The sequence below is a fragment of the Neurospora crassa genome, linkage group I (genome assembly GCF_000182925.2).
Source record: "Neurospora crassa OR74A linkage group I, whole genome shotgun sequence".
NCBI classification, from domain to species: domain Eukaryota; kingdom Fungi; phylum Ascomycota; class Sordariomycetes; order Sordariales; family Sordariaceae; genus Neurospora; species Neurospora crassa.
Window position 1 is genome coordinate 6,052,279 of NC_026501.1, and position 16,584 is coordinate 6,068,862.

Here is a 16,584-nt window from a genome sequence, read left to right on the forward strand (position 1 = left end):
AGAACCACCTACCTATCTCGGGGCCAGCCAGCTGCCAGCCTGCCATTCAGCGCTTCGCCTGGACAGCGATGGAAGGAAACATTAGGTAGGTTGGCGGGCAAGAGGACTGGGTCCGAGAACCAACCCCCCCCCCCCCCCCCCCGTTGGTCAGTCCCGCCGTCAGTCCTCTTGCAAGTGTGGAAGCATTTCCTCGTTTCCTCCCACTCCTAGACGTAGTTGCTCCTTTTGCTGCTCCTCCTCCATCATCATCATCATTATCATCCTCCTCCTTCTCGACCCTCGACCCGCGATTGACCCCTCCCCCCCCGCTAGACGTGTTCGCTGGCCTCGCGAGCCGAAACCATACGATACCAATACCAATACCGTCCATTCCAGTTGGCTCCAATGTGTACAGCACTTTCGTTAGTTTCGTCAGAGATATAGCCAAACATACAGACGCTTTAACCTTCTTCAACTACTTTTGAGAACCTGTTGGATGACTTGTCGTGTTATGACCTACGCTTGAACCATACTACCTTACCTACCGACGATTTCTAAACCTACCTTGCCTAATTCCTCTCCTCGAGCTTATATCTGCGCCCGCCCTCCCGGCAAGATCCTAGAATACTCGTTTCCCCGTCCCCGTCGACTGCTCGACCCCCTATCAAAACACCATATACCCGCACTATATCAAGATGGGCGGGGAATCAGCAACTCAGAGCAAGCCCATCTCGGCTTACCCGCTACGCGCACCCAAGCCGGTCGGCCAGTACATCACCAACATCTACAAGGATCGTATCAGTCAGTTTTACGCAAAGGGACAATGGGAGCACAACAATCTCAACGCCATGATGTACGAGGGTGTCGCCGAGGGCGAGCCCCATGTCAAGCTGTTCGTCTGGGATGCCCCCGACCAGGATCGACCAACCTTTGACGAGGCCGTCAAGCACGAGTTCAGAAAGACAGAAGTCGGCGCTCGATTCGGCCCTGCCTGGTCGACCCACTGGTTCAAGGTTGTCCTTACGGTCCCCGAGGACTTGCGCGATAAGAGGCTGCTCGAACTCCACTGGGACGCCAATAACGAGGGCATGGTCTGGACGCACGATGGCAAGCCGCTGCAGGGCTTAACGGGCGGTGGTGAGCGTACCGAGTGGATATTGCCAGACTCGTTCCGTGACGGAAAGGAACATATCATCTACATCGAGATGGCCTGCAATGGCATGTTTGGTGCAGCGGGAGGGGGCGATATCATCCAGCCTCCTGATCCAAACAAGCACTTTCGTCTCGACAAGGCCGAAATTGTGGCTGTGAACCCCGATGCGAGGCAGCTATACATCGATATCTGGATCATTGGTGATGCGGCACGCGAGTTCCCGAGTGAATCGTGGGAGCAGCATCAGGCGCTGAAGACGTGCAATGAGATTATCGAGGCCTTTGAGCTCGGCAATAAAGACTCGCTCAAAAAGTGTCGGGAAATTGCTCAGCAGTACCTTGGTCCGGACGTTGACTCGGCCAGGGTATACGACACCAAGAGGGGAAAGGCACCGCTTGTTTTTGGTATCGGCCATTGTCACATCGACAGTTGCTGGCTATGGCCCTGGGATGAGACCAAGCGCAAGGTAGCTCGATCTTGGTCTAACCAATGCGACCTCATGGACCGCTACCCAGAACTCAACTTTGCTTGCTCACAAGCACAGCAATACAAATGGTGCAAGACTCTATACCCCCATGTCTGGGAACGTGTCAAGAGCAAGGTGGCCGACGGTCGTTTCCATCCTATCGGAGGTAGCTGGGTTGAGCACGACACCAACATGCCCAGCGGCGAGTCCTTGGTCCGGCAGTTCGTGTACGGCCAGCGTTTCTTCGAGAGCAACTTTGGAAAGAGGTGCCAAACATTCTGGCTGCCTGACACTTTTGGCTATTCCAGTCAGCTACCCCAACTCTGCCGCCTCGCTGGCATGACTCGGTTCCTAACCCAAAAGCTGAGCTGGAACAACATCAACAAGTTCCCCCACACAACCTTCAACTGGGTTGCCCTCGACGGCACGCAGGTCATCTGCCACATGCCCCCTTCAGAAACCTACACCGCCGAGGCCCACTTTGGCGATGTTAAGCGCAGCATGTCACAACACAAGTCTCTCGACCAAGATCATACGTCTTTGCTCGTCTTTGGCAAGGGAGATGGAGGTGGCGGCCCTACGTGGCAGCACCTAGAGAAGCTTCGTCGCTGCCGCGGTATCAGCGATACTGTTGGTCTCCTACCGCGGGTGTCTCTGGGCGGTTCGGTAGATGACTTCTTTGATAGTCTCGAGCGGAAGGCTGATTCGCTGGTTACCTGGTTTGGTGAACTGTACTTCGAGCTGCACCGCGGAACATACACTACGCAAGCGAACAACAAAAAGTTCAACCGGAAAGCTGAGTTTGTGCTGAGGGACATCGAGCAGCTCGCAACGATTGCCTCACTCAAGGACAAGGACTACAAGTATCCAAAGAAGGAAATCGACGAAATGTGGGAGGCAACACTGCTCTGCCAGTTCCATGATTGTCTCCCTGGCAGCTCAATTGAGATGTGTTATGATGATTCGGATAAGGTATGTTTGGGCTTGATTAGTTTGTTCGTGATGAAGGATTACTGACTTCCCTTCGACAGCTCTATGCTCAAATTTTCAAGACCGGTGAGAGGCTCTTGAGGGATGCATGCAAGGCATTAGGCGTTTTCCAAGTAGACGCCACGGGCGTGGAGCGCGGCATTGCCCTGAACACTTTACCCTGGTACCGCGAGGAGCTTGTTGAGATTTCCAAGGGTGATTTTGCCCTTGCCAAGGGTGTAGGTCCTCTCCTTAAACTCCAGCAATACGAAATCATGCAAGTGGACGACGGGGTCAAGCTCCACAAGCTATCCAACGGTGTTTTCGTCCTCGAGAATAAGCGACTCAAGGTCCGTGTCGAGGCCGGCACCATCACGTCCCTCTACGACAAATACGACAGGCGCGAGGTCATCCCTGAAGGCCAGCGCGCCAACCAGTTCGTCATCTTCGACGACAAGCCGCTCTACTGGCAAGCCTGGGACGTCGAAGTCTATCACCTCGACACGCGCAAGGAGCTCCAGTCCAGCGAGACCCAAGTGCACGAAGAAAAAACGCATCGCGTCAGCGTCATCACCAAGACCAAGATCTCCGAGCAATCCCACATCTCCACCATCATCAGCCTCTCGGCGGCTGTCAACGAGCTCCAATCCTACATCGAAGTCCAATCCACCGTCGAATGGCACGAAACCATGAAATTTCTCAAGGTCGAATTCCCCGTCGACATCCGCAATACAGAAGCTTCATACGAAACGCAATTCGGCATCGTCCGCCGCCCGACCCACTACAACACCTCCTGGGACATGGCCAAGTTCGAAGTTTGCTGCCACAAGTTCGCCGACCTGTCTGAACATGGCTACGGCGTGTCCATCCTCAACGACTCCAAATACGGCTTCGCCACCACCGGTTCTCTCATGCGCTTGTCCTTGCTCCGCTCCCCCAAAGCCCCCGACGCTCATGCAGATATGGGCGCGCACACCATCCGCTGGGCCATCTTCCCGCACACAGGCTCCCTGGGTGCCATGACCGTCCGCAAAGCCTACGAATTCAATAACCCGCTTAAACTCCTCGAGTCTCCGCACTCTTTCGCTACCCTCGACGAACAGGAACCACCCGTCTGGTTCACCGATAACTCGAACCCATCCCTGATCCTCGACACAATCAAGCGCGCTGAGGATGATGAGGATGTCTCTGTTGAAACAATTGAAAGTCCGGTGAAAAAGAAGAAGGGACAGAGTGTGATTCTGAGGATCTACGACTCGCTTGGTGGACGCGCGAGGGGAACGATCGAGACGAGGTGGCCGGTCAAGAGGGTGAGTAAAGTCAATTTGCTGGAGGATGAGCTGGAGGAGGTCAGCGGGTTTGATGTGGCGGAGGGGAGGTTCGAGGTGGATTTGAGGCCGTTTGAGGTTGCTAGTTATCGGTTAGAGTTGGCTTGAGTTTTTTGTCTGTCTTTTTTTTTTTTTTTTTTTTTTTTTTTTTGGTGTCTCTTGATGACTCCGGTTGGTTGTTGGATGCGGGGACGACTTATGGAGCTATGTTGGGTGAGCATAAGGGGGAGTAAATGGTGGGGATGATGTGATGTCTGTAACGATGCGATGATTGCTATGAAATTTTTCGGTTATGACGAGAAGAATGGGAAGTCAATTTAATAAAAGAGCTAGGAAACCACAAATGGAGGGGAACGACAGAGCGTATTATCTAGGTATGTAGGAGGGTAAGTAAGAGGGGAAAGAATAGTGGGCGGCGAAAACTCGATAAATGGGGCGGAAGAAAGAGAAAGAGTAGGGGAAGGCGTCAGCCGTGGTGGAATAAGGCCGGATCGGTACTGTTGGAGATTGGGTATCTGGAGGGATGATCGACCGTATCACTAAGCCTTCAGGTTCCATGATCAAAAGAAGTGTGTTAACTGAACATTTTACGTTCACATAAGTTATCTTTTCCTTGCAATTGTGTCTCGTAAGCGTCAATTGTTGACCCCCATAATATATGGCTGTCAAGTACTTGTCAGTATGTCTAGGAACTTGGCACATTGTCAACTCGAACAACTTGCAATGGCATAGCAAAAAGGAAAAATGATGAACAGGTTTTTTTTCTCTATGCTGAGAGTGTTTACTACCTTGCTAGCATAGAGGATCGAACGCTTCATATTTATCTCAAGAAGGCACCCTTATATAATTCCAACTACTCAGAGGTCATGCTTCGTCAAAACACCAGATCTAGGGGCCTCTCCTCCTCTCAAACACTTTGCTACACTTAATGACCGCTGATCCTCTTTTTACGATTGGATTTTCTTGTATCGGTCCCATCTTGCAGGCCTTGCTCTTGTTCTGGCCGTCCTGTAAGGCTTACGGTTGACGTACTGAAACATTCTCGCCCACTTCAGTATTCTCTCGTACAGAGACTTCCATTGACACAGTAGTTGAAGGCCCAAGTATGTCTAAACAACCGATTCCAGTTCTACTGGCGAGACGGGGCTATAGAGTGACTGCAGAAACACGTCGAAAGCTGTGCTCGAACAGACTTGGGCTCTTTTTTTGAATTCGTCGTATTCCAATTTCATCCATGTGGATTACATCTTGATGAACCACAGGCACAATGCACCAGACCTCTTGTTCGGTGTCGAGTATATGTGGCAATTTCGAGTTATTAATTGCTTTGGACCCCAGTATCTTGATCGCTCTTCACCTCGGCGTCTTGAATGCCTTCCACCCCCCGTACACTGATTTGAGCCTTCGGAGCTTTCCCGACGGCACCGATGAACACCCTTTCACCACTTGGCGCCCAAAACAAACCCCACAAACTTGATGAAGGAACGCTTCTACTGCGACTTCTTTTCTTCCACTGGCTGGGGCTGCTGCTGCTGCTGCTGCTGCTGCTGGCCATCATTCTTTTTCTCCTTCTTATCGCCCTTGGCATAGTCGTCCTTCTCCTTGGACTCGGCGTACCATTGGCCAGCCTGCAAGACCAGGACTCCCACCAGCACCATGGCCAAAATGGTGTTGCTGGCGCTGAGCACCTTCATAGTATCCTCCCTGCCGAGAATGACCTCGCCCGAGACGGGGCCGTCGTGCTTGATGCCAGCAAAGTCTTCCATGTCCCAGATGCCAGCAGTGATGGTGCGCATTCCCTTGACGATGTTGCTGGTGTAGACGCCCACTCCAATGACGTACAGAATGAGCGACGCGCCGTCGAACAGCACGTTGGATTCGGCCGGTCGGAAGAGCTTCATGAAGAATCCGAGGAGGCCAACGAAGATGACAATGTTGAGGATGCGCGAGATGATCAGAGGTGAGGCGTGCAGGAATTTGACGTGCGTCTCGAGGAAGTCGTAGTACGTTGCCTGAACGGGCTCCGAGGTCCAGAGCAACGGGAAGTCATAGGGAAACTGCGCGAAGAGTATGCCAAGGAAGAAACAGACGGCTGTTCAGTTGTATGCCAATGTTAGCCGTAAGCTTCCAATCGCATCATGGGGGTCGGAAGCTGCTGTTATGCTCACGGTTATGGGAACCGTGACGAGCATGGAGGGGGAGGGAGGGGCAGCGAGTTGGAAGCAAGCAGGGAAAGTTGACAAACGTACGACCGATGATAATGAAGGTTGAGAAGGAACCAGAACCACGATAGTCCTTGGACTGCGTGTTTTTGTTCCAATCTACCCAGTGACTCTCCGACATTGTAGCTGATTCTCGTGAATTCGGACGGTGGCTTTATCGGTAGAGTGATAAAGCAAGAATGGAAGGAATGATGAGAAAGAGACAATCGGATGCTCAGAGATGCTCTATGACGAGGGAGACGTTGGCTTTTGAACGGGTTGGAGACGTTGCAGCTGGCCTTCCCAAGCCGAGCGCAAAAAGTTGGGAACGCGCAACGCTTCTTTTTACGTATTTTGAGCCTAGGTAGATAAGGCCTTGCTGGGTTCTTGCCACTAACGAACGGCACTAACAGTTAGGGGCAGCCGCACCGGACGAATGACAGACAGCGGGGTCACTGCTTATTTCAACCACTTCATGAAGGAACCCGATCCGAGTCATCATCCTCTGTGGTCGTTCTTTTCGCGGATTGAACCGTACAAGCACAGTCCAACAATAAATATGGTACTGGTTTGTTGGTTACCTACTTAGGTTGTAGCTCGAGGCTTCGCGTCAGATGTTCTAGGCGCTAATTGTGTCGTTTCGTTCCATTATCAGAGGTGATCTTACCTCGAGGTTGAATATGCTATTCCCAACCCTTGATATGTCATGTGCAACCTTTTTCATGGCTTTTTGAATCGTGCCTATCCCTTTATTTTATCCTTGCCAAATTCGGGAGAATTTGAGATCGATCTCGTCCAGCATTGCCAGGAACACCGGCTGGAGTTGGCGAACAAACTCGCATTGCATCGATGTAGAGGAAGCAAGAAGTGAGACGTCAAGCGATAGCGCTACCAACACGAGAGGTCTATTGCAGGGCGCTGGATGTGAGGTGGCTTTGTTACCGAGAATAGACGGAAGAACCTACCTCTAGCGTTTCCATCTGGTTGCGCCAGGATCAAGACGAAACCACCTCCTGCAGGCACCACAATCTCATGGGATGTCCCCGGGCGCCCGAGAGCCCTTAAGAACCGCACAGGCCCAGGCACACAAGCACCGCTTTGAGGATCCATGAGCAATCTCTTGTAGGTACTTTTACTTGTAGCAAGTTCTTAATCCCATCATCCACTGTCGTGAACAGTCCTCCACAAGATCCGTAGATCGAAACCCTCCATATTACCTACCTCTATGGACATCTTGAGAGTTCATTTGTCGAGGAGCTCCATGCCGTGCTTGTGGTATCTGTCGCCTACCGGAGCGAATTCCTTAAAGATCCTTTCCACATCAGCCATATCCTCCTCTGTCAGCTCTCTCTCCACAGCATTCTCGCGAACGCGTTCCGGCGATGAGGCACCAGGGATGGGGATGATCGTCGGCATCCCAGGCCGTTTCGAAAGGGCCAATGTCCAGTTGATGGCGAATTGAGCTGGTGTACATCCTCTTCTCGCCGCGAGCTCCTCTACCTTCCGAACTAGTCGAAGATTGGTCTCAAAAACTTCAGGCTGGAATCGAGGCAACATCCTCCGGAAGTCTCCCTCGGGGATATCGTCAAAGGACTTGACTTGCCCAGTCAAGAAGCCCTTGCCAAGTGGGCCTGTGGGAAGTCTGTGTCAGTTTCGCGAACGGGCGGAAAAGCAGCACAAAGCATTCGTAAAAGGGACATACTGTATGCAAGAACAGGAATATCAAGCTCGGCGCAAGCCTCAAGCACGCCGTTCTCGAGAGGCTCGGTATTCCAGATGGACAGCTCCACCTCAACGGCCGTGATCTTGGCCACCTTTGCAGCTCGACGGATCGTTTGGGCGCTGACCTCGCTCAGCGCAATGCCCCTGATATCCCCGGCCTGAATGTGCTCGCTCATGGCCTTCATGGTCACTTCAATGTCCACCTTGGGGTCTTTTCGGGCCGCCTCGAACTGATCGATCCTTCCCTTGCCCCCGATCAGGCGGACCGAGTTCTCAATACTGGCCCGGACACCTTCAGGCGAGGAGTCCGCCAGCAAGCCCGGAAGCATGCAGCCCTTGACGTTGAGGAGGATCTTGTCTACATCCTCTGGATATTTGTCGTAGTAACGCTTGAGCACGGTAAGCGAGTTGTGGTCTGGAGGGCCGTAGAACTCGCCGCCGTTGAAGTAGTTGCAGCCGGCATCGAGAGCGGCCTTGATGACGGCAAAGATTTCCTCGTCCGATAGCTTAGATGCTCGCCATGTCAGGCCTGATGATTTTTGTCAGCATATTATTGCCCGCGGAGATTGGTTGCTCCGGACTTCATACCCATCAGGCCGAAGCCTATATTGCCGACTTGTTTTCCTTGAAAGGACACCATGTTTCCCGTTATGGGTGAGTGTGATGGAGCCTTCTGTGAGAATGAAGAAGGGAAAATGGATATGGTCAAGCTAGTTATGTGTTGACTGATCGGCCAAGTCGGCGGCCGCCCCGATGTCACTTTGCCGGCTCACGTAAGATGTGGGTTCCCCGGGCCCGGGCAATGGGCGGGGAAGTGGGGTAAGTAGAAGCGGAAGCCGGCGGGCAGCATAGCCCCTGTCCCGGCACGCCCGGATCAAATCCCAAGGTGCCTCGGGTGCGTACAAACATCAGCAGGGGTGACGGATGAATATAACCTCTGGGCTGTGATATTCAGGTAGTTACGTGAAGGGTGAAGTGTTGAAGAGCAGCTCGGAACTTCCCAGTCATAATCGCAAGTGGTGGCCAAGCGCACACCTCAAGCTTTCTGCAACCTATCCCTCGGGCGGATATACTTCTGTGACTTTTGTCCTTGTGTCAATGATTTAGAGGATGCTACGATCTTTGGGGGAGATAACGACTTATATAGACCGAAAATCAACGGGGAAAGCTGCCATCCCGGGCCGAGACGGAACGTCGCAAGATGCGTGACCGGGACCCACTGAATCCTGCGGGGACCCAGACAAGGCCGAGTGCAAGATGACGCCAACAATCCTTCGCTTGTGCAGCTCAAGTTCCCTGGACCAATGTATCTTGGTCGCATGCATTCGTGCCATTCCTCGAGTCGCAAATGAAGTGAACGTCTTCGCCGCAATCTGTGCGCTTTCGGCCAAATTCCCATGGAACAATCTTCAGTCAGATCGCAATTCTTGGCCCCGTTGACACCATCGTCCGACGTCTCATTGTCGTGTTGAACTCCGCACATTTGCTCGTACAATCGCGTAAGACCACGTACTTCAAGTACAATCGTGGTTATGGCCGACGACAACCAGCGGCTTGCGACCTCAAGGTCAGCGCCAGCCCTCCACGCCTCCCCTTCCACAACCGAGGTGCCTTCTGAGAGTACCGAACCAGAGCCATATCTGGTCCGCCACGGCTCCAAAACTTTTCGGGCTCCGCGACGAACGTCAACCCAAGAACGTCTCGATGAAATTCTCAAGGTCAGTGACACATCCTAAACACCTGCAATCAACAGTGACCGGGGCATATATCGGTGGCTGGATCTTGATGCCAAGAGTCCAAGCCAGGGACCCAGACGAGCCAGACTCCTAGAGAGGTTCTCGCCGGACTGTTGGCGAAAGTTGCAAGCTTCAAAGCTGTCTTAACCACTGGACACGCCCTTTTCGACATTGCGATTCCGGACAGTCGGTCGTCCAGCTCATCGAGACTGCACTGTTCTTCTCGAACTATACCGGAGTTACTATAGTCGGCGCAGTTGCTGGCGTTCTGGTCTGAAGACATGCTTAGTCGTACTGTTCGTAGCCCGTCCGTCCCCTTCATCGATGCCGGACTCGAGCGATTTCCACCCGGAGATAACAAGAAGCGGCCAGTGATCTTAGCGGGAAGACTGATGCGGTGACTAACATTTGTGATCGCATTCAGGCTGCCCGCCAGAGGGCCGAAGCGCTCGACACTGCCAATCCTGGTCTACAACAACAGCCTTTGCTGTCACCTCTCCTGTCGCCTCGTACCACCGAGACCACCGGAGTCGGCGAAGATACACAGCAAGGCATCGTAACAAGCCAACCGCTCAATTACCAAAGTATGGTACAAACACCTACATCCAACTCGTCGGCGCGCAAAAGACAGACAGCAAGCCAATCCGCCGCCCATAGTCCGGGGGCACAAACGTCATTGACGTATCCAAATAACGAGGGTGAAACTGGGAATGAGTCGACCGAGCACCATAAAGTGAGCAAATGGAAGAAGAGGCTGGAGTACTTTCAGAGCATTGAGTTAGAAAATAAGGGTAGCGTCGCTCGTGACCATCTTGCTTTAGGTGAGTATAGGCAGCCAAATGCCTTCCTTTATATTGCAGCGCAGCAGGCTGACTTTATGCGTCTACAGAACGAACGTTTCTCGCATGGCTACGAACCTCATTAGCGTTCGCATCGATTGGCATTGCCGTCACTCAACTCTTCCGTCTCAACACATCGTTATCGGACGGCAACGACGATACTCACCATTCGGAAACACTAAGGCACCTGGGAAAGCCGCTTGGCGCAACGTTTCTGGGTATTAGTATCTTGACGCTGTTTCTTGGATATAAGCGCTACCTGGTGGGACAACACTGGGTGATTAAGGGCAAGTTCCCGGCCAGCAGAGGGACGATTATGCTGCTATCATTCATTGCCTTGACGGTGATAGTAGCATCATTGATAGTGGTGCTCGCGGTACAGACGAGTGCCGCGGACGCACGAGGGTAGGAAGCGTAAGGTGAGAGAGCCTCTGCTACAGGCAAACTAGGCCCGTTACGATATCTGTGACCCCTGAACCGGACATTTGCCAATGCTGTCAGCGATGCAACACCGTAACCGAATGGCGAGGTGACGCCGCTAACGACAGCCGCATCATTCAAGCCGCTAAAGTTGTAGGCCGGGGGGGCTCAAAAACATGGCGACAACACGGTTCGCCTTTCTCTGGGTGAACCAAAGACAGAAAGACTAGAGAAAAATGATAACATTACCTGGACACAAATGATCAGATGCACCTCGGCTCTTTTTCCTATCCAACCAACGGGAAAGCAACGATGGCCTTCTGGAGAGTCCTTCGCTTGGGCTCTCCGACTCCCCCGTGATAACATGGGAGAATTCCCTGATGTGCTCCGCTGAAAACGTGTTGAGTGGGGGCTGCTGCCAGGGCGCCAGGGGGAAGCACGTCCAGGCATCGTCCAGTTTGCAGACCGGACCGGACTGGTGTCGATCTTCAACCAGGATGTACACATTTCAACCAAATAACTGGATATTTTCTTAGGTAGCTGAGGTTGCCACAATGCCCAATGAAAACTGCTTTCTCGCCAGTGATGGAAAAGGAGGAATGCATTTTGATATGATATCTTTCCCCTTCGTCTTGAGAGGAAACATGTCGTGAATTTTACTGGAAGATGGATGGGCTTTGCCTCTTGACAGCCCTCCAAACCAACAACGAATGGCTTTGTTTACGTCCAGGGGCAGTGAACGGATGGGTTGACAGGGTTGACAGGACATTGCCTGCCCCTGGGGCAGTTTCTTCCTAGGCATTATCCGCTCTTGCAGGAGAAGCAAGCCTCAAAGGGGGTTAACAGCCCAGTGACATTGACAATGACGCCTCACCGGTGACCTGCCGTCGACATCAACGAACCTGTCGTACCTGTTTGGTTTGCATGGTTGGATGAGATGCGGCAAGCCGCTGGCCAGACAAAAACGGGCGTCGGGACGGTACGTTATGTCTAGCATGTAGTGTACATACTTGGTTTCTCTCGCAGCTGCATTAACACGATATCTGAGGTTCCTTCTGGCCAACGTTGCCCATGGTGTTGTGATATTGCTTCCCTGTCATGGTCAGTCCCATTACTGTGCAAGATCCTTGTTTGTTGGACTGGTAAGGATTACTTGATAATGGGAAGGAAGTCCATGATACTGATCAGTTGTCATCCCTCTTTCATCCCTTCTCTTTCTCATCGGTCATTTGACCTCAACGGCGGGCTGCGTGGCATTATCAACAATTCAATTCACCAATTGTGCTTCTTTCTTCTTCCATTCAGTTCACGGGTTCACAACAATTCACGATCGGCAGGTACGTGCGCGCCATGGCATACCATCAGCTTTCACCCCTTTCCAGGTCGGGGCTTCTCGCTTCTAGCCGCGGGACCCGATCCGTCTTATCCTGGATCAAATTTCGATTTGAAATTATTTCTTTGATGGCTGACAAGTCTTTGGATATGACCATAGGAAGCCTGTCCCTCCCCCGCGGATCCGTAAATTAAACCTTCTTGCTCATAGTGGGGGGGAAGACATCGATCCTTTCTCCCTCCACCTTCTTCTGAGAGTCCAGGATTCATGGCCTATCATCATCCAAAAGCGACGTCAACACATGAGAGGAAGCCGGCGTGTTGACGAAAACAGATTCAGGGCCGAGAGAGCCTTTCATACAAAGCGGTGCTAAGAAAGAATAAACGAAGGATACGGAAGCTATAAGGCGGATACGCTACTACAGGCGATTCACATTGTCTCGGCCTCAAACAAAACTACCGAGAGATCATCCGTCGGTCTCTTCCACAAGCTTTCTACTTACACTAACTAGGTACTGTACCGCTCACTGCCAGACGGTCCCGTCCCGCTCGTGCATCTCACCGTCTCGAGCAGCAGACGCAGTCACCGAAGTACATACCTACCTAGCTAGGTGGGATTCCCTCCACTGCCCGTCTGTACGGCAATCGCACTCACCCCTGGACAAGAGGCTCCATCTTGCTACTTTTTAGTGGACGGGTACCGCAGACGCGGGTCACACAGGCAAGGCAGGCGCTGTGAGCGAGCCACACACACCCCGTGCACGCATCGAACCGTCCTGTGCACTGCAAGCACGAGCACCGGGCGGTCAGGGGCGATCGCTCAGCAGGAGCTTCCGAGAGGTGGGCTCAGGTGGGGTGTGTAAACAAGAGCGGGACTCACCTCACTTCTGACCTGAATGAACCTTGTTCATCTCCCGCCAGACGCACACTGGTGACTGGCTTCGGTCGGCATCTACTAGACTAGTCGACTAGTCCTGCTAGTCTATCCCCTACCTACCCCTAGCCGAAGTACTGTACCAGACAGGCCGACTTCGACCGCCTTTGCAGGTCGGTGGCCGCCACAAAGCCGGTCCAAGATGACCTCCACCACCACCACAGCAACTTCCACCACCTACACGACCACTCCCAAACCTAGACTCGGACTCTTGAAACCAGCACGCACCGGCCGAGGCCTCAGCGGCATAGCTACAGCATCAACCCCGAATCTCAACCAGCTCTACTCGTCCCAGTCTCCGTCTCTGTCATCATCGCGCCTTGTCCCGCCGGCGCTGTCGCGCAAGGCTTCCTACGCCGCCCTCACGCAAAACTCTCTGGCCACCATCCCCGATGATACCGAAGCCTACGCTCTTCATTCCGTCCTAAACACCACCGACAACGACGCGATGCCTCTTTCTATCAACCCCGGCACCATGAGCACCGGCGACGAGATTGCTATTGGTGACATGGTCGAGGTCCCCGGCAACATGACCGGTACTGTTCGCTTCATCGGTTCAGTCGATGGGCGCAAGGGTATCTTTGCCGGCGTCGAACTTCACCGCGAGTTTGCCTCTCGCGGAAAGAACAGCGGTGATGTCGATGGGTAAGCAGACAATTCTCCAATATGCTGCTTCTGGCGGGTGGCCTGGACTCAAGCTAATACGCAAATCTTTGCCAGTGTCTCCTACTTCAACACCAGCCTGCCTGGGTCTGGTATTTTCCTCCCCCTATCCAAGGCCGTCAAGCGGGATGCCGGCAGCGGCTCCCTCCCTCGCACGCCCACCGATCTTGTCCCACCCGGACCCGCGTTGAAGCTCGGAGGCCGTGCGCCGGCTACCCCCTCCATACGAAAATTCAGCCAATCTGTCGGGCCCGGTGCTGTTCGTCCGGAGTCGCCCATGAGGCGACTGCAAATGACTCCCGGATCGCGCACTTCGCTTGTCACGCCAGGCCCCCCCGGACGATTCCCCAGTCCACAGCCTAACAAGTTTTCTCAGAGCGTTCGCGGAGTGCCTGGAGACACGGGCAAGCGACTGCCCTCACATACGAGGAAAGGTAGTGTCGGGCCTCGTAGTATCTCCTCCCTCGGCAATGCTCACCAGCCAAACTTTGACGATGAAGATGCTGCTTCTGTCAGCGGACACAACAACGGAGGTGTCACTGCCGGGTCTATCCCAGGAATGAGGTTCCGCGCCCCCTCGCGGGCAGCCTCGCGCCTTGGTAATGCCCACGAAGAGGAGCTAGAGAAACTCAGAACTCAGCTTGAAGACCGCGAGAGGCAACTGAGGGACCAGGCAGCAACACTGGTCGAGATGGAAAGCAGTCTTACCGAGCTTCAGGCTCTCATCGAGAGCTCGGAAGGCTCGTTGCGCGATCGATCACGACACGAAGAGTTCGAAGATAAGGATGTTGCTCAGCTTCGAGCATTATTGCAGGAAAAGAACGACAAGATTGCCCTGCTGACTGCCGAGTTCGACGCACACCGGGCCGACTTCCGGAGCACTATTGATACCCTGGAGCTGGCGAGTTCAGAAACCGAAAGGATCTACGAGAAGAAGATCGAGGAACTCATGCAGGAGAATCAGGAGCTGAGGGAACGAACCGAAGATGTAGATGCCGTTGCTATACAGCTTAAGCAACTGGAAGAGTTGGTTCAGGAGCTGGAGGAGGGCCTTGAAGATGCCCGTAGAGGGGAAGCAGAGGCCCGGGGTGAGGTTGAATTCCTCCGTGGAGAGGTAGAAAGAACGCGTACCGAGCTCCGCCGGGAAAGGGAGAAGGCGCAGGCCGCTATCAACGGCGCCAATGGCTCCCCAGACAGCGGCCCTCTTGCCAAGGAACTTGAACAGAAGGAGGACGAGATCAGAGGCCTTAAAGCTATCATTCATTCACTCAGCAGAGATTCTGCTCCCGGTGATGATGATGATGATGATGCCATGACGCCAACCGCCAAGACCGGAGAATCCATCGAGGATCGCCTCGCTCGTGAGAAGCTCGAGCGCGAGGTCGCGGAGCTTCATGCCATGCTTGACAGCAAGGCCAATCGCGAGGAGGAGCTTGAGCGTGAGATTGAGATGCTGCGGAGAGGCAACGCCGCAAGCGAGTCGAACCATCGTTCAAGCACCATGACGGTCGGCAGCAACAACGAGCGCAGCTCGCAGCGTGAGTCACGAAGCATTGTGGTACCTGTTCCCCAGACTACGGACAAGGCCCTCAGGAGCCGGGGATCAACTCTCGAGGCGATGCCCGAAAGTGACTCCTACAGCGCCGCAACCGACAACGGCGCTCTCTGGTGCGAGCTCTGTGACACTTCTGGCCACGACATCCTTAGCTGCACCAACATGTTCGGTTCTGCCAACGCGGCCGAGAACGCCACCCACAAGCAGCAACAGAGCAAGTCGCAGTCTCTTGCCTCCGACCTCGAGGACGATGACGAGGAGGCGGACGAGGACAAGGACGATATTGTCAGCGCCGTCGGCTCCATGGCTATCTCCACCAAGGACGACGACATCAAGCCGGCGCCCCTTTCCCCTACCAGGGCCAGGACGCAGCCCCTGACTCCTCAGCCTGCCGCCGCTGAGCCCACTTCCCGGTCTACTACTCCCTTGGAGCCTATCCCCACGGATCCTATCGTGCCATCTGTCACTGTTGCGAAGGCAGCGCCCCTGCCCAACCTGATGGAGTCGGGTCCCGTAGCCGGCAAGGAGAGTGGAGTCGTGGATGCGTCCAAGTGGTGTGCCTTGTGCGAGCGTGACGGCCACGACAGCGTTGACTGCCCCTTTGAAGACGAGTTTTAGGGGACTGTTGGATTAAGCAAGGCTTTTGACGATAATAAGATGATGATGGGGAAGATGCCGCCGCCGCCGACGACAGCTTGGAAGAGGAGCGAGAGGGTGTAGCGATGGATGGTAACATCTCGTATGAACTGATGCTTGGCGTACCTATCTGCCTATCTACCTATCTATGTTGCCTACCCCTCTACCATTCCTCATTCTTTCTCATTGACGCTGCACACTGAAAACCACGCATCCGTACTCTTTGTGCCTTTCCTACCATCGATCGATATCCATCCTTACCGAACTTTATCGACATCGTTCTCACCATCAATCATTTGCAAGCACGTTAAAGACAAAACGACAAATAGCAGACACGGTTTCTGGAATAAATTTGTCTGCAGTGGAACCAAACCACTACGGGACTTTGAAAGGGAAGGGAAGGGTTAGGGTTAGGACGGGATAGGCTAGGATGAGATGGAACGGAAAGGCTAGATTAGTGCATTAAGGCATGGTAATGGATCATCACATGGGAGGGAGAACAGGTTGGGTCGCGTTGGCTTTGGTATGTGTGGTATGCGAGAGCAGACCTCATAAGTCGGAGGCAGTGAGCGGGCGGGAGCGTGTGTTGTAGTCTAGTGTATTATGCAGTACTGAGCATGATGAACGATGATTTGCGGAATGTTCCTTTCT

The 16,584-nt window shown here is 53.5% G+C and overlaps 5 protein-coding genes across 6 annotated transcripts; 3 read left to right on the top strand and 2 right to left on the bottom strand.

Annotated features, from left to right (window-relative positions):
- Positions 1-205: 205 nt before the first annotated feature.
- On the top strand, positions 206-4,487 carry gh38-1 (glycosylhydrolase 38-1). Its single transcript, XM_953395.2, has 2 exons — positions 206-2,570; positions 2,630-4,487. Exons 1-2 carry the CDS (start codon positions 675-677, stop codon positions 4,001-4,003), a joined length of 3,270 nt encoding a protein of 1,089 aa, XP_958488.1. The 5' UTR covers positions 206-674; the 3' UTR covers positions 4,004-4,487.
- A 132-nt stretch (positions 4,488-4,619) lies between these two features.
- Positions 4,620-6,511, bottom strand: NCU07403 (secretory component protein shr3). The gene is made up of 2 exons (XM_953394.3): positions 6,145-6,511; positions 4,620-5,987 (listed from the first exon to the last, which is right to left on the bottom strand). The coding sequence occupies exons 1-2, from the start codon at positions 6,236-6,238 to the stop codon at positions 5,386-5,388; spliced, it is 696 nt and encodes a 231-aa protein (XP_958487.1). The 5' UTR covers positions 6,239-6,511; the 3' UTR covers positions 4,620-5,385.
- A 464-nt stretch (positions 6,512-6,975) lies between these two features.
- Positions 6,976-8,943, bottom strand: NCU07402 (pyridoxal reductase). The gene is made up of 3 exons (XM_953393.2): positions 8,407-8,943; positions 7,799-8,347; positions 6,976-7,727 (listed from the first exon to the last, which is right to left on the bottom strand). Exons 1-3 carry the CDS (start codon positions 8,456-8,458, stop codon positions 7,339-7,341), a joined length of 990 nt encoding a protein of 329 aa, XP_958486.1. The 5' UTR covers positions 8,459-8,943; the 3' UTR covers positions 6,976-7,338.
- A 169-nt stretch (positions 8,944-9,112) lies between these two features.
- On the top strand, positions 9,113-11,394 carry NCU07401. 2 transcript variants are annotated; one of them, XM_011394861.1, is made up of 3 exons: positions 9,113-9,536; positions 9,979-10,375; positions 10,444-11,394. In XM_011394861.1, exons 1-3 carry the CDS (start codon positions 9,351-9,353, stop codon positions 10,800-10,802), a joined length of 942 nt encoding a protein of 313 aa, XP_011393163.1. In that variant the 5' UTR covers positions 9,113-9,350; the 3' UTR covers positions 10,803-11,394. The 2 variants fall into 2 exon arrangements, with proteins under 2 accessions (XP_011393163.1, XP_011393162.1); XM_011394860.1 differs by having other exon boundaries at positions 9,113-9,850; positions 10,444-11,347.
- Positions 11,395-12,051: 657 nt separating this feature from the next.
- Positions 12,052-16,573, top strand: NCU07400 (hypothetical protein). Its single transcript, XM_953391.3, has 3 exons — positions 12,052-12,150; positions 12,306-13,724; positions 13,800-16,573. Exons 2-3 carry the CDS (start codon positions 13,222-13,224, stop codon positions 15,913-15,915), a joined length of 2,619 nt encoding a protein of 872 aa, XP_958484.1. The 5' UTR covers positions 12,052-12,150; positions 12,306-13,221; the 3' UTR covers positions 15,916-16,573.
- Positions 16,574-16,584: the final 11 nt, after the last annotated feature.

Bases quoted from the DNA above. Each gene is read 5' to 3' on its own strand.
- NCU07402 (XM_953393.2), bottom strand. From the start codon at position 8,458: ATGGTGTCCTTTCAAGGAAAACAAGTCGGCAATATAGGCTTCGGCCTG. The intron at 8,348-8,406 runs GTATGAAGTCCG...AAAAATCATCAG, and splicing joins TATAGGCTTCGGCCTGATGG to GCCTGACATGGCGAGCATCT. The intron at 7,728-7,798 runs GTATGTCCCTTT...GACTTCCCACAG, and splicing joins TATTCCTGTTCTTGCATACA to GCCCACTTGGCAAGGGCTTC.
- NCU07401 (XM_011394861.1), top strand. From the start codon at position 9,351: ATGGCCGACGACAACCAGCGGCTTGCGACCTCAAGGTCAGCGCCAGCC. The intron at 9,537-9,978 runs GTCAGTGACACA...GATCGCATTCAG, and splicing joins GTCTCGATGAAATTCTCAAG to GCTGCCCGCCAGAGGGCCGA. The intron at 10,376-10,443 runs GTGAGTATAGGC...ATGCGTCTACAG, and splicing joins TCGTGACCATCTTGCTTTAG to AACGAACGTTTCTCGCATGG.
- NCU07400 (XM_953391.3), top strand. From the start codon at position 13,222: ATGACCTCCACCACCACCACAGCAACTTCCACCACCTACACGACCACT. The intron at 13,725-13,799 runs GTAAGCAGACAA...AATCTTTGCCAG, and splicing joins AACAGCGGTGATGTCGATGG to TGTCTCCTACTTCAACACCA.
- NCU07403 (XM_953394.3), bottom strand. From the start codon at position 6,238: ATGTCGGAGAGTCACTGGGTAGATTGGAACAAAAACACGCAGTCCAAG. The intron at 5,988-6,144 runs GTACGTTTGTCA...ACAACTGAACAG, and splicing joins AACCTTCATTATCATCGGTC to CCGTCTGTTTCTTCCTTGGC.
- gh38-1 (XM_953395.2), top strand. From the start codon at position 675: ATGGGCGGGGAATCAGCAACTCAGAGCAAGCCCATCTCGGCTTACCCG. The intron at 2,571-2,629 runs GTATGTTTGGGC...TCCCTTCGACAG, and splicing joins GTTATGATGATTCGGATAAG to CTCTATGCTCAAATTTTCAA.